This window comes from Tiliqua scincoides, chromosome 5 (assembly GCF_035046505.1).
Source record: "Tiliqua scincoides isolate rTilSci1 chromosome 5, rTilSci1.hap2, whole genome shotgun sequence".
Lineage (NCBI taxonomy): Eukaryota > Metazoa > Chordata > Lepidosauria > Squamata > Scincidae > Tiliqua > Tiliqua scincoides.
In genome coordinates, this window is record NC_089825.1 from 109,310,397 (window position 1) to 109,326,175 (window position 15,779).

Genomic DNA, 15,779 nt, shown 5'->3' on the forward strand with positions numbered 1-15,779 from the left:
AACCCCTCGGGCAGGAGGTGATGGGGTGGCCTGCGCCGCACAGACCACAGTTGTGCTGGAAGGTACAGCCTGACCTAGAGCAGTACCCTGCCGAAGCATATTCATAGCAAGCCCGTGGGGGTTGAACCCGCCGGCCCGGCGCTACCACCTGTGGCAGCCCAGTCGGGCGCGCATTGATGTTCTTGGCAATCAGGTGGCCGCTGTCCGAGCGCTCGCCCCCTGCAGTACCTCCCGCCATCACAAGCTGCATCCACAACTCTGAGTTCGTCCTTTCCCAAGAAAGCTGCGGATTATTTCCCAAGCGCATGCGAAACTGCTCATCATACGCCAGCCAACCTGAACCAGAATATCCCCTAAAGGCTCTGTGAATCATGTCCAGGTACTTTACCAGCGCTGGGCCTCTGGATGGGTCTCTCTGCAGTACTACCCCCATGTATATGGTAAACCCTGTCAGCCAATTAGTCCAGTTCCGGTCGATTTTAGGCTTACAAACTGTCTGATGCTCTCTACTGCACTCCCCTGGCCTGCCCTCAGGCTCTGACTCTCTGTGGAGAAGGCTGAAAAGGTCCACGTACTCACCCTTCCAAATCTTCTCCTTAATCGCCGGGGCTAAATGATCCCCCAGTGGAAGCGCCTCCTCCCCGTAAGGCATAGGGGAAAGGGGGGGAGCCCCTTGAGTGACCGCCTTGGAAGCAGGGGCCGATAGTGGCCATGTACCCGCTGCCGGCCCTGCCCCACTCTGCACCGGCGTCCCAGCCTGCCAGGCCTGTGCTGCGCTGGCTGGCTGCAAAGCTGGATAAGCCTCACCCTGCCCTGCCGGGAGCTCACCTGTCGCTGTAACCCCCACCGCCAGCTGTGCCCCAGCTCCCTGGGCGCCATTCTGCGCTTGCGCAGGGCCTGACGTAGATACTGCCAAGCAGTGGGGCTGCGTAGTCTCCGCCACAGCCAAGACGGGTGCAGGCTGAGGCAAACCTGGTTGCCCTTCCGGGCCATCAATTGTAGACCCTGGGCACCCCCGCTGGTTGTGCGGAAAAGCGCAACCTCCCCAGACTCCCGCAATTCCCGCCAAGCCTCTCCCTTCATACTCACCCATGCCGGCCTGGGTCCCCGTGTCGGGGCTGGGAACTGCCACATACGTGTAGGGGGCCTCTGCTGCATTGCTGTCTGCAGAGGCCGCTGGAGCTTCTCTCGCCGGTGTCAAAGCGTGGCCCAAAGCAGGCCTCTCAATTGCTGCTGGTGTTGCCGCTGTTGCCGGCCTGCAACCTTCCAAGGCTGTGAGCCTGTCCAAAATCCCTTGCAGGACATCAGACAGGGAGGAGCACACCCGCTTCTCAGGCGGAGCATTGCCCCCCACTCGGGGAGTACCTGATGAAGGCACCATCTCCCCTTGTACCGCCATGACCTGTGCAGCTATGTTAACCAGATCTGGCGTGGGAACGACCTGCCCCGCCAGAGAAGCCCCCGTGCTCCCGGCCGGCAATGCGGCAGCGGCCACCTTGCGGTTGGCTCTACGCTGAGACCTACGCATGATGAAGAGAGATTGAGCAAGGAACAAGGCTAACCTGGAACGGAAGCGATGAAACAAGCAATTAGTGCCCGATACACTCGCCCGCATAACCCACATGAGCAGTGATTGCACCAGCACTGCAATCAAATCTCAATGGGGTGAGGAAGGCCGAGACCCCCCTTTCGCCCGACCTCCAGCCGCACCCCACCCTCAGGCAGTGCCGAAAAAGGGGGGGAGCTGAACGACCAGAGGGGAAAAGACTGGCCCATTTTGCCTGTGGGGGGTGTGAATGAGGATCCTGCATCTGGTGCACCTAGGCGGGGGTCCAGCCTACCCCGACGCCCCCGCACCACCACCGACGGCCAAACGGGCACGGGGTCCGAGGCACCCCTGCTGACACCCCGCGGGGGTGGGACCGCCCCTCAGCCACCCCTGCCGAGCGTGCTGCCAGGGACCCGCCCCCCCACAGGCACTCATTGCGCCGTGACCAGCAGTCCAGCAGGGGCCCAGCCCGACCTGCAGGGAGGGAAACCCTCCCAAGATGGTGGCGAGGGGAGGCCGAAGGCCGACCCTCCCAACATGGCGACTGCCCCAAAACCCCGGGGGGGCCGCCACCCCCACGACCCCTGCCCAGCGCGCAGCCCACCAGCGGTGCTGACTGCACCGTGGCCGTCGATACGGCGTGGCCCGATCCGTCCGCCGCAAGCCCGTGGCACATGGCAAAAGCCTCCCCGTCACCCCCGCAAGCGCGTGGCGGGGGGGCAAGCGCCAATCGCGCCGCGACAGCCGGCCAGGTCGGGGCCCTGCCCGGCCACAGCAAGCGCCCGGCAAGGAGGGGAAAAACCCTCCCAAAATGGCGGCAAGGGGAGGCCGCATGCCAGCCCTCCCAACATGGCGCCCGGGCCATGCCCTGGGGGCGGCCACCACCTCCCCCGCTCACGCGGCAAAGGAGGGGGGCCCAGCCCCCCCGGCGCTGATTGCGCAACTTCAAGCGGTCCTGCGGGGGCCAGCCAGGCTGCCGATACCACGCGGCAAGGGGGGAACAACCCACCCAATATGGTGGCGAGGGGAGGCCGAGGGCAGGCACTCCCAACATGGCGCCGGCCGCGCATGCGCGAAACCGGCGCAGAGGGCGCAACCGTCCCAACATGGCGCCCGCGCTGATGCGGGCAAAATAAAAAACCCCCACGATGGCGCCAGGCCTCGCTTTGCGCATGCGCGAAGGCTAGCCCTCCCAAGATGGCACCGGCCCAGCACGTCGGCGCCGATTTGCGCATGCGCGAAGGCTGAGACCATCCCAAGATGGCGCTGGCCCCGCGCATGCACAGCAGGGGTAAAACAGAGGGTCATAAGATTTAGGCCCTCCCCAAGATGGCGGCCCCTATAGGTCCCGGGGGGCAGCCCCCTCCATCAGCGCCCGGGCCACAGGCCCCACCAGCAACCCACCTTGCTACCCGGGGCCCGCCCACCCGAGGCCAGGGCCCCAAAGGAACAAAGAGAGCCGGCCTGGAGCGGCCCTGCAGCAAGCCACAGCACCTGATATTCCCAGGTGGTCTCCCATCCAAGAACCAACCAGGCCTGACCCTGCCAGCTTCTGAGATCAGACAAGATCCAGCATGTGCAGGTTGGACAGAGGGATTAAAATGGGCCCAACAGGAGGGGGACGGGGGTGCATGCCAAGGTGCATGGAAATCCTCATGAAAGAGGATTCACCCACAGGCATTCTTTGAAGACATACCCTCCTCTATTCCAATCCTTTTCTCCTGCTATGCAATTTATCTGGCAATGTGCTGCTCACCTACTGCCAATATGGGGGGGAGGGGTTACTTCTACGCCTTATATATGCCTCATGATACATATGCCTCCTATACAATTGTCCAGTGGCCACTCCTCTCCCATATCCCTGTGTGTACCCCAGTCACATTTCTTGTGGGAGGTGCCTTTGTCCTGGGAGCCTGGAAGGGAAAGAGTTTTTGAGAACTTGCCTGAGAAGAATGGGGGGGGGGGGAGAGTCCTCTTAGTATGCCTACGCTCTGTTTTCATTGTCAGGGAACAAACAATATCAGGATTCAGTCAGTCAGATAAGGTTTGCAGCTATGTTTGCCAGAGAAGACGAAATTCTATCATTGCTTTCTGACATTTAATTTGTTTTGATGCTTCCTGTATCTCTAGCAAGCATACTTACAGCACAACCCTTTACTTGTCTACTCCAAAGTAAGTCCTCTGGTCTACAATGGGGCTTACTGTCTGGAAAGTGTGCAATGGATTGCAGCTGTAGTTTTAAAAAACATTTTGTGTTGCATGTGCAGTTTATCTAAGGTAACTGTTGAAATTTGTACTGTGCTGAGAGCTTTTCTGGTTTAAGCAGAACTGATATACTTTTATCTGATGGGAAAATTTTGAGTTTTTGTGATCATCTTAATTTACTTCTATATTTAGAAGTTCAAGGTCTTTTTCTGTAAAGACAGAATTCTCACCCTCAGTGAGGCTGTCTGGCTGAAAAAGAATTTCACCTGAACGACCATCTTGGAAAGATGGATCACAATATCTGCCCTGGACATTTGCTCCGGCAGATGAAAGGCGGGGTATAAATATTTTAAATTAATAAAAATATTGTATCATTTTCATCTTTCCTCTAGAATCCCTGTGGTTCAACTCTGTTACATTTCCAAAGCAGGAGCAAATAAATATCTTATTTTTTAAACATCTTTTTGAAATTTCCAGCATTAACAGTATAAAGTGTGATGCTGTCTCCTGCCTAGCATGTTACAGTATCTTGGCTGAAGATGGACTCCATCAATCTGAAAGGAATACAGATGTCACAGGATTTGTCCTCAAGGGATTCTCTATTGATCCAAAGAACAAGAGTCTTCTCTTTGCTATAGGCCTGTTAGTCTACCTGTTGACTTTGGCAGGGAATCTAGTCATCATTATATTGATCAGAGTTGACCAACGCCTCAAAACCCCCATGTACTTCCTCTTGGGGAATCTCTCTTTTGTAGAGATCTGTTACACATCTACCACAGTTCCAAGGACACAGTGGGACCTCTTATCAGGGGACAAATCCATCTCCTTCATAGGATGTGCTCTCCAAATGTATTTCTTTGTCACTTTGGGAGGCACAGAATGTGTACTTCTCTCAGCCATGGCTTATGACCGCTATGCAGCCATCTGTCACCCTCTGCACTATACCCTGCTCATGAGACAGCCCATCCGTGGCATTTTGCTGGCGGTTTTGTGGATTATTGGCAACATCAATTCTGTTGTCAACACAGCATTAATCTTTTCCCTAGATTTCTGCCACTCCAATGAAATTGACCATTTCTTCTGTGACATTCCTCCTATTCTGCACCTTTCTTGCTCTGATGTATTTCTTGTCAAGTTGATGAACTTCACTATCTCTGTGGGGGTCATTATTGTGCCTTTCTCCCTGACTCTTCTTTCCTACACCCTCATTGTCTCTGCAGTGCTCAAAATCCACATGACCCGTGGTAGGATCAAGCCATTCTCTACCTGTGCTTCCCACCTCACAGTGGTGAGCACCTTCTATGGCACCATCATTTACACCTATATGCGTCCATCCTCAAACCATTCCTTGGAAGAAGATCGCCTGGTTTCTGTGTTGTATGCCATCATTACTCCCCTGCTAAACCCCTTGATCTACAGCTTTATAAACAAGGAAGTGCAGGGGGCCTTTTGGAGAGCGCTTGGGAAAGACAGGTTATAAGTATGGGATCATTGTCTTGAGAAGGTCTGATGTGACACACAATCAATGGGTAGCCCAACCATATCCTGCATTGGAACAGGAAGGTTGACTAGCCTGTGCTGTATCCAGCGCAGGGTAGGAGGTGGCTGTTGTGCAACTTGGAATAAGGTCTTATTGGTCACCTGTTGGTTTCCTTCTGCTTCTGACCTAGGTACAAAATATGTGCTCAACTCTATGTGTACTAATTGTTGAAACACTAATACATTTGTAAAGGCCTCTGCTAAAAAAACATAATAAAGATTGATGGAAAATCTCCCGGTGATTTTTGTTTGACCTAGGTATGAGTTTGCAAAAGTTAGGGAGGGCCTTCAATGTTCCTCTCATCTTCACAAGTTGTTTATCTAAAGGGGCATGTCAGGAACATAACAGGGGTTAGGTTATTGGGGGAGCTGCTCCTGTCATACCCCCGCCTGCCCCAAAATGCTCCTAATTCGCCCACCCTGTTTCCCGTTTTCCTCCCCCCACTCCCACCAGATGCTTACCTGTACCAGCAGGTACAACTGAATCTGGTGATTTCCTTCTAGTGCTGCCACCTCTTGCAACAGCACTTGGAAAAATTGCCATTCGTAGTGCACACAGCTCACAGCCATCCGCCATTTTACAGTAGCAGAAAACCTTTCCACCGCCATAAATGGCGTGCGCTGGCCTGATGCTAGTTTGGATTGAACCATGTGGCAAGGTCTGTCTGGGACAGGAACAAGTGTAGCTAGAAGACCAACCATGGCCCACACCTGCTTATCCAGGATTAAGGTGGGCTCCAGGAGCATTACCAATTTGTGCACCTAGTCCTTCCTGTGGAACTCAACCTCATCAAGAACTAGTCAACGTAATGTCATTGTCCACAGCATAAGGAGAATTTCTATCTTGCCCATATTTCATTTTAATGTATGGTGCAGATTTGTGATTAAATGACCATCTGAGCATAAATATCATCCTCTAGTGAGGAGGAAATGCTTGCCATATGTCAGGTAATTGCCACTCTATGTATATTCTGTTGCTTCAGCACCATCTCTCTGAACATTATGTGTTTCATATTTATATATGCCTGTGTGTGCCTACTAGTGTGAAAGACATACAAATGCATCCAGAATGCACTTTCATTGCGCAAAGTTACAGAGCTACAATTTCCTCACTTGCTCCTTTTTTAATAGCAAGGAGTTATAAGGGAAGCACAAGAGATGGACACTTCATAGTTGCCTTTTTTTTTTTTAAATAGATGTTTTCAGCTATCAGAGAGGGAATGTTAATTACCTGGTCCTGATTCAATGTATGTTATGATGACTTCAGAGTGTGGCATTTTAAGGTTATGTTTATCATCCTGTGACTTGCAATATATCCAAGAAAATAATTATGAATGTTCCTCTATACCTCAAATGTTGTGTATCTTGTGCTAAACTACCTCTACCAAATACTCTTTCTTGAATTCCCAAAAGGAATAAATAATGTTATCTGTAAGAATCAAAATAGTATGTAGCAATCATTCCCCTGGGCATATCACACTGGCATATTTGCCTAGCCTGGTCTGTGTACTGTACGATTTGGAGCTGTGGCTTGAAGAAGCCAGAGGGAGAAGTATTGGTGAGCTTGCTCTTGGCAATTTAAGAGGATTTCTTTTTTATTGAGATATATTCCAGGATGGAGCTTCAGAATGGCTTACTTACTGCATAAAACTAAAAGATCAATACTGAGCAGGTAAGGTTATAATTGAAATACCATGTGTGATGAACAACATCCTCATTATTTTATTACTTTATTGCAACCTATGCTGGGCTTACAATTCAGGATCTAGCTAGATCATTATAGGTTACAATTCAGGCTCTAGTCAAGATTCTATCATTATCATTATTAATTTCCGGCCTTCCGTCATCAGTTATGACCAGATCTTTAAGCACATGAAATGATTAAATATTTGTTGACTTCACTGTCCTCAGGAAGACATTCGGAGATGTATTGCATTAGTAAAGATGAAACAAGTGATGTTAGCAGCTAATTTCAATGAAAACTCATAAAAATTTGCATTTTGATCTGAAACCAGTTATTTTCCTCAGTCCAACAACTAGTAGACACATGTATGTTCCCCGCTTGATGGCTGCAGCGAAGCTTGCATGTGTGAGCCATCACACCTCACAGTCACCAGTTCAAATCACACTCCACAGTTTAATCTTATATTAACAGAGATGAGTTTTAAAATATAATTGCAGCTGCATGCAAGCTCTTTTCCCATCACACTAAACTGAAGAACTTTGGGCAATATAATAATAATAATAATAATAATAATAACTTTATTTCTACCCCGCCTTTCTCCCCGAAGGGACTCAAGGCGGCTTACAACATATTAAAAACAATTTAAAAAACAAATAATAACATATTAACACATACTAAAAACAGCAGTCAGAGTAAAAATAAGTAAAAAGAGCATAGAGCAGCAGCAAGTCATAAAAGAATCAGGCCTGTAAAAAAAAATATTAAAAGATGTTAAAAAGATGTTAAAAGGCCAAGAACTCAGAAGGCCTGCTTAAACAGAAGGGTCTTCAGGCCTTGCCGAAAGGTCCCAAGAGAGGGAGCCATTCTTAAGTCAAGGGGAAGGGAGTTCCATAGCGTTGGTGCCACTACTGAGAAGGCCCTATTTCTTGCAGCCGCCCCACGTACCTCCCTAGGCGGCGGCACTTGTAAAAAGGCCTTCTCTGATGACCTGAGAGGGCGAGCCGGATTGTACAGGAGCAGGCGATCTCTAAGATACCCTGGTCCAGAGCAGTATAGGGCTTTAAAGGTCAATACCAGCACCTTGAATTGGGCCCGGAAACGAATGGGCAGCCAGTGCAGCCGCTGGAGAAGCGGAGTGACAGGGTCGAACCGCCTACCTCCAGTAACCACACGGGCTGCCGCATTCTGCACTAGTTGCAGTTTCCGAACCGTCTTCAAGGGCAGCCCCACATAGAGCGCGTTACAGTAATCTAATCTCGATGTCACCGAGGCATGGATCACCGTGGCCAGGTCTGCACGATCCAAGTACGGCCGCAGCTGGCGCACCAGCCGAAGCTGAGCGAAGGCCCCCCTTGCCACAGCCGCCACCTGGGAATCCAGGAGCAGCTGCGAGTCCAGGTGGACCCCCAAGCTGCGGACCTGCTCCTTCAGAGGGAGTGCAACCCCATTCAGCGCAAGCCAATAGTCCAGCACCTGCATCGAGGATTTCCTAACCAGGAGAGCCTCTGTCTTATCCGGATTTAATTTCAGCTTGTTAGCCCCCATCCAGATCCTCACTGCCTCCAGACAGCGCTCCAGGTCCTCAACCGCCATCCTGGAGTCTGGAGGAAAGGAGAGATAGAGCTGGGTGTCATCAGCATATTGATGGCACCCCACTCCAAACCCCCGGATGACCTCTCCCAGCGGTTTCATGTAGATGTTAAATAGCATGGGGGACAGAATTGAGCCCTGTGGCACCCCGCATCTCAAGGGCCAGGGTGTCGAACAGGCATCCCCCAGCACCACCATCTGGGACCGACCCTCCAAGTAGGAGCGGAACCACCGCAAAACAGTGCCTCCAGCTCCCAACTCGGCCAATCGGCCTAGAAGGATACCATGGTCGATGGTATCGAAAGCCGCTGAGAGGTCCAGCAGGACCAACAGGGACGCACTCCCCCTGTCCAGTCCCCGGCGTAGGTCATCCACCAAGGCGACCAAGGTGGTTTCCGTCCCAAAGCCCGGCCTGAAGCCAGACTGAAAAGGATCCAGATAATCCGCTTCATCCAAGACCCTCTGGAGTTGGGACGCCACCACCCGCTCAATTACCTTGCCCAGAAACGGGATGTATAATATAAGAATGTGGTGGAGCAGCTCACAAGGTCATCGTCCCGTCCTCTCCCGTCCCGTCCATCTCCTCACTACATAATTGACAATCCAGTGAGGAAACAAGAGCTTAGCACTTAGGCTGAAGAAACGTGACTGGTAGGGGAAGTTTCAGGGGAAAACCAATGGATAAGGAAGAGATAAGAATCCTTTTCTCACCCCAAAATTCTCCACTACAAATGGCATCATCCCAGTTGTGATTTCTTCAAAGGAGAAGCATGGGCCAGGTTTACACGTTGGAGGAAAAGGGAGAAGTTGGTGTTCCCCTCTTGGACAATGCTGTGTTTGAGGCAAGTGATGCATCATTTTCCTCTGACAGATATGCCACATGCAGTTAATTATTTGTGGGGAAGAGGCTAGGAGGAGAAGAATTAGTAGCATGGTGTCAGGTTCTTATAATGAATTTACCAAATTCAGTGGAGACAGCCACTAGCTTAAGTTCAGATACATTCATGAAAAATATATCTATCAATAGCCATTACAAGTCCCCAAACCCATATTTCAGGCTGCAGTTCAATCCACACATTCCTGGGAGTAAGCCCCATCAACTAGAATGAGACTTACTCCTGAGTAGACTTGCCTAGGCTTGGGCTACCAGAGGCAGAAAACAAATCTCTGTGGGTCCAATCCAATCTAACTTTCCAGCACCGGTGCTGCCACAATGCAGCTCTGAGGTAAAGGAACGAATGTTCCCATACATTGAGGAGGCCTCTGTGACTGCCTCCCCATCACAGGATGCAGTGCATGCCCCATTGGTACAGCTGCACCGGCACTGAAAAATTGAATAGGATGTGGCCCGAAGTCATCTTGAATGTGTAAGCATTGTTTACTTGTTACAGTATGTATCTCTGTCAAGTTCTGTGGAGTGTAATAATTCATTTCATTTAAATGGCACCATTTAGAGTCCAATTCTATTACAACATACAACAAACCTTTATTAGGCATATAGTTTTACAACTAATATCTCCAAACAGTCATGTATGATGGTATATATTAAAAGAGAGATAAGAATTCTGGTGGCATGTGTATTAGCGCGCCACCAGCGTTTACCCTGCCCCCTAACGAGACACAAGACGGGCCAGCCTCACAGCTGATTGGCTGGGGGCTAATTGGTCTGGGGCCACGTGCAGGCTGCTCGGAGAAGCCCGCGCAGTTGGGACCAGGCAGCAGTCACCCACCCGCCCACCCTCTGGCAGTCCGAGACTAGCTGGTCGCCTTCTGGGGCCGGGTAGGAATTTTTGCCATCAGCCTAATTGGCACATCGGTTGGTGGTTTTTTGCCTACCCCGGACTGTGGAGTTAGGGACGGAAAGGGGTTTTTCCATAGGTCTTCTTGGTCACTTTAGGCAGGTGTCGTGTGGGTTTTGGGTAGGTAAGGTCATATCGGTGTACACCGCAGGGTGGCAAGGGCCGGTGGACTCCACGCTTCGTCATGCTGGCATTCCCGGCTGGGTGACGCAGGCTGGATGAACCTCGGCCTGGTGGTAAAGGCGCATCGCGGGTTCGCTCGGGTGGCCTGAGCTAACCTGCCACCCTGCCCCTTCAGGGTGACAATGAAGGGAGCGGCAGGCTTGTACTGACGCTGCCCAGAGTCTGGTGTGGTCGCCCAAATCCATATAGGGGGAAGTAGACGGGCAGCTCCGTTTCCCCCATGTAGAACCCGCATGACTTATTTGTTAGGCCCTGTTGCAATCTGAAGTATATTTAAATAGTTAATAAAGTGGCCCTTTGTACCATATGCCCTTGACTGTGTCTTTATTGGGGGGTGCTGGGTAAATAAGGGTTAAAACACACCAGTTTGCTTACACAGTTACTCCAAGTTGCTTAGAACCATCAACTTAGCCCGCTTCAAGTTGCTCAAATGTAGAAATTTAGCAACTGGAAGGGTCAGAAATTCAAATTCACCTGCCAGCAAAAGTTGTAAAGAGGTGATCTCAGAGAGACCTTTTTTGTTTCCTGACAATGAGGGGAGATACTGGTCTCTGAGCACCTGATTAAAAGCACAATGCAGAACAATGTGTGGAAGAGCATCTACCTCTCTGAGGCCACAACTGCAAAATCGTTTTTCCTTCGGGGCATTTCTAAACCTACCAAGTAGGTCATTAGAAGGCAGCACAGTTGCATCGGGCTAATGTAAAAGCCCTCCATTCAAAGGGGCACTCTAAAAAGAACAATTATTTTGGTTGTAGACCAAAGGTATTGTTAAGATGGAAATTTAGGGGTGAACATTTTTTTTGTGCTGCAGCCAAAATCTCTTGCTTTTCTATGTCTATTAGTCTTGTTATCAAGAGCCTGATAGACATCTCAAGTGTAGCAGCTCCTTGCAGATCTTCCTCGAGACCCATTTGTCTAATATTCTTATTGAATAGAGCTAAGCAAGGAGACAACAGCGAGTCAGTCAATAACCCCTTTAACAATGGATTTTGGTCAGCCCTGAAGCACACTTTGGCCCAGTATTTTAAGAAACTGGACCAAGCTAGAAACTCCAGCCTATATTGGCCTGTCTCCAGGCAAAGTGCTGCAAAGGGAACGCAATGCGTTTAAACTGCACCAGGCAGGAGGTCTGGTCTAGAGCAGGGGTGCCCAAACCCTGGCCCTGGGGCCACTTGCGGCCCTCGAGGACTCCCAATGCAGCCCTCAAGGAGCTCCCAGGTTCCAATGAGCCTCTGGCCCTCTGGAGATTTGTTGGAGTCTGCACTGGCCCGATGCAACTGCTCTCAGCATGAGGGCAACTGTTTGACCTCTTGCGTGAGCTGTGGGATGAGGGCTTCCTCCACTGCTTGCTGTTTCATGTCTGTGATGCAATAGTGGCAGCGAAGGAAAGGGTGGTCTTGCTTTGTGCCAGGACTTTAAAGGCCTGGAGCTATTGCAAGACCTTCATTCATTCATATGAGTCCATCTTTAATATATTCATTTATGTAAATTTATTCAAATTTTAAATGTAAATTAATTCTTCCCCCCCAGCCCCCAACACAGTGTCAGAGAAATGATGTGGCCCTCCTGCCAAAAAGTTTGGACACCCCTGGTCTAGAGCAGGGGTGTCCAAAGTTTTTGGCAGGAGGGCCACATCATCTCTCCGACACTGTGTTGGGGGCCAGGGAAAAAAATAATTAATTTACATTTAAAATTTGAATAAATTTACATAAGTTTACATAAATGACTATATTAAAGATACACTTATATGAATGATGGAAGTTCTTGAAATAGCTCAAGGCCTGTAAAAGGCCTTGCACAAAGCAACACTGGCCTTTCCTTTGCTGCCGCTACTGCATCACAGATGTGAACCAGCAAGCAGTGGAGGAAGCCCTCATCCCACAGCTCATGTGAAAGGTCAAACAGTCACCCTCATGCTGAGAGCAGTTGCGTCGGGCCAGTGCGGGCTCCAACAAATCTCTGGAGGGCCAGAGGCTCATTGGAGACTGGAGGCTCCCTGAGGGCCGCATTGAGAGGCCTCAAGGGCCGCAAGTGGCCCCAGGGCCGGGGTTTGGGCACCCCTGGTCTAGAGGGTAGAGCCTCCGTCTGCCTGAAGATAACAACCACAAGGTCGCCAGTTCGAGGCCACCAGCACCGTGTGACCTTGGAGCAGCTGACAAGCTGAAGTCGAGCAATTCCATCTGCTCTGAGCGTGGGAGGATGGAGGCCAGAATGTGAAGCCAGATCAGAATGAAACACCTTGAATGTAGTCGTTCTTGAAAAAAGAAACTTCTTTGAAATTGTAAAAATCCCTATTTAATAAGGGATTTAATAAAGCCTGCCTATGTAAACAGCCTTGAATAAAGTCTTGAATAAAGACCAAGAAAGGCGGTATATAAATACCTGTTATTATTATTATTATTATTATTATTATTATTATTATTATTATTATTATTATTAGAGTCCAATTCTATTCTTATCCCCCCCCACTGGTGCAGCCATGCCAAAACTGGCCACACTGTTTCCAGTGGGGGAGGACAAATCAGGAGGCTTCAGAGGCAAAAGGAGATTTAATCCCCTGACACTTTTGTAAGCCTCCTGCTCCTCAGTGGGTTTTCTCAGACTAGCAATTTCACTAGTGGAAGTTTAGGGAGAAAAGGGGGTGGGGAGGCTGCAGAAAAGGGGGATAGGATCCAGTGCATGCCCCCCACAGCCTCCCTTTAATACAGTATATGGTTCTAGAACTGGAATTTTCCTTACCTTGATAATGCAATGATAAGAGGGTTTTCTGGGACATGGCAGAGTAAGTGCTATTTGCCCCAAGGGGGGGAGACATAGAATAAGTATAAAGAATAAGCACTATTTCATCTGAATCTGTTATTTCAGACAAATCTAGAATCTGTTAACTTTAAATTTAAAAACAAATATTAGGAGATCCAATCGCAACTCTCTTCCAAAAAGTGTATCTTGAGGAAAAAAATGTTCTGTGTTATATTTAGCTTGATCTGTGCATCCAAATTTTGTCTCTGGTTGTAACACTGGATGTACCCCTGCCCTGATACAACACTGTTACAATCAGAAGGGAAGATGATGTGCTTAAAAATACTTAATGTGTGGTGGTTGGAGAAAAGCATTTTTAGTGTTAGCAGGGAATGGAGTTCAGCTGCGGAGGTAGGCTAACCCCCCACCGAATTCCACTATAATGGGGTTGGATCAGATATTCCCATAGTCCTGGGAACTGGAGTTTATGAAAGCTGATGTTTCTTCTTGAAAAGTTACAGGTATATAAATTCTGTGAGTTTCTGAGAGTTCATTAGGAAGAGGAAGCTGGAAAGAGAGAGAGAGAGAGAAAGCAAGGAATGGGGCAGCACAAATGCTTTCTAGGGATTAAAAAAAACTGCTGTTGTGCTTTGACTGTTCTCATGCTTGTATTTGTGTGGCTAAACCCTCTATTCCATGTGCCACCTTTTGACAAATATTCCATTTAATATTCCCTCACAGATGGAGCCCCTACATCGGATGGTGCAGAATGGCACAGCTGTTACTGAATTTATACTCCTGGGGCTCTCCAGTGACCCAGAGGTCCAACTCATTCTCTTTGGTCTCTTTCTCCTTTGCTACTTGGTGGCCCTAGGTGGAAACACTCTCATTCTTCTCATCATCGCTTTGGACAGCAGACTGCACAACCCCATGTATTTCTTTCTGGGTAATCTCTCTGTTGTGGACATTGGGTACACATCTTCCACTGTTCCCAAGATGCTGATAAGTTATCTCTCTCAGGACAAGCAAATCTCCCTTGCTGGTTGCTTCTCCCAAATGTATTTCTTCATCTCCTTTGGTGGCGTTGAATGCCTCCTGCTGGGTGTGATGGCATATGACCGGTATGCTGCCATTTGCCACCCACTGCACTATGGTGTATTCATGAACCCCAAAACGTGTGTGTGGCTGGCAGCATCTGCCTGGATTCTGGGCTTGACTAACTCTGGTGTGCACTCTGGCATGATGTCCCTTTTGTCTTTCTGCCGGGACAATGTCATCCGACACTTCTTTTGTGACAACCCACCCCTGTTTCAGCTCTCCTGTTCTGACACTCAGGCCAATCAAATTGCGACCTTTGTGGTGGGTGGAGGTGTGATCATGGGTTCATTTCTGGTTACTCGGGTGTCGTACGTCTATATAGTTTCGGCCATCGTCAGAATCCGCACCAAGGAAGGGCGTCTCAAGGCCTTTTCTACCTGTGCTTCTCACCTGACTGTGGTCAACATCTACTTTGGCACCATCATCTTCACTTACATCCATCCCAACTCCACATACTCCCAGCAGAAGGATCAGATTTTGCCTGTGCTATACGGGATTCTCACACCAATGCTCAATCCGATCATCTATAGCTTGAGCAGCAAGGATGTGCAAGGGGCACTCTGGAAAGCCATGGGGAGGGCTTAAAACTACATTCACAGAATCCAAATGATTGTGGGTTTTCTGCTTCAATATTGTGAAGCCAAGACTCTGTTCTCTATATTAGCTATATTAAATATGCTTCTGCCTGCCTTGCGGAACTTTCAGGTTTCACTCTTGGAGCAGAGGATGTTTGTGATACAACCCACTTTTGAAAGTGTCCCACATTTCAGAAATAATTCACCAAGTGGTTTGGAATGAAATTACTATTTGAGAAAAAGATGTCCAAAACAGGACGTTTCCTCGGTGCCCTTCCTCAGTCAAGTCCCTTGTTCTTATTGTGTCTGTGAGCTCCTCAGAGCAAGGACTTCTCTTCAAATGTAAAGTACCATGCACATTGATGGTGCTATATTTTTATTATTAATAATAATAATTACATCCCACTGGGTGCAAGAAGTTATCAATTTCTCTGGAGTACACTTTGAATCTACAGAGGTTGGAATGGTTAAGACCTGTCTGATTTACACTCAGCACAGATGCTTCTCCTGGAATTTATAGCTGGATCCAGTGACCTTGACATGAGTAATGCTTAATCTCACCATTTCTAAGCTGCAGCTCTTTAATGGGAAGAGGACATTGTGGGTTTGAATGCTGGTTTGCCAGACATGGGGCAGGAATTGTCTTAATGGGATGGAGGGCAGTAGAATTAGAGCTGTGATAGAATATGTTAAAAATATGGCATTTCTTTTTTTAAATACTTTCTGTGGAAATATTCACCATTTAAAAATTGTGTTCAGCCCCATTGTTTCATGTGGTTTTTGCTGCTCAGCCACTTTCTTCTTTGGCCTAACTA

At 49.0% G+C, this 15,779-nt stretch overlaps 3 protein-coding genes across 3 annotated transcripts; all 3 read left to right on the plus strand.

Moving 5' to 3' along the window:
- The first annotated feature begins 1,397 nt into the window (after positions 1-1,397).
- On the plus strand, positions 1,398-2,671 carry LOC136653082 (basic salivary proline-rich protein 2-like). The gene is made up of 2 exons (XM_066630007.1): positions 1,398-1,501; positions 1,825-2,671. The coding sequence occupies exons 1-2, from the start codon at positions 1,398-1,400 to the stop codon at positions 2,669-2,671; spliced, it is 951 nt and encodes a 316-aa protein (XP_066486104.1).
- A 138-nt stretch (positions 2,672-2,809) lies between these two features.
- LOC136653083 (putative olfactory receptor 2B8) lies at positions 2,810-5,234 on the plus strand. The gene is made up of 2 exons (XM_066630008.1): positions 2,810-2,840; positions 4,270-5,234. Exons 1-2 carry the CDS (start codon positions 2,810-2,812, stop codon positions 5,232-5,234), a joined length of 996 nt encoding a protein of 331 aa, XP_066486105.1.
- Positions 5,235-14,032: 8,798 nt separating this feature from the next.
- LOC136653085 (olfactory receptor 5B21-like) lies at positions 14,033-14,974 on the plus strand. The gene has a single exon (XM_066630009.1). It carries the CDS (start codon positions 14,033-14,035, stop codon positions 14,972-14,974), a length of 942 nt encoding a protein of 313 aa, XP_066486106.1.
- Positions 14,975-15,779: the final 805 nt, after the last annotated feature.

Excerpts from the sequence above, each read along its gene's own strand:
- LOC136653082 (XM_066630007.1), top strand. The coding sequence starts at position 1,398 with ATGACCTGTGCAGCTATGTTAACCAGATCTGGCGTGGGAACGACCTGC. Across the intron at positions 1,502-1,824 it reads GCGGCAGCGGCCACCTTGCG|GCGGGGGTCCAGCCTACCCC; the intron begins GTTGGCTCTACG and ends TGGTGCACCTAG.
- LOC136653083 (XM_066630008.1), top strand. The coding sequence starts at position 2,810 with ATGGCGCTGGCCCCGCGCATGCACAGCAGGG. Across the intron at positions 2,841-4,269 it reads CCCGCGCATGCACAGCAGGG|CATGTTACAGTATCTTGGCT; the intron begins GTAAAACAGAGG and ends TCTCCTGCCTAG.
- LOC136653085 (XM_066630009.1), top strand. The coding sequence starts at position 14,033 with ATGGAGCCCCTACATCGGATGGTGCAGAATGGCACAGCTGTTACTGAA.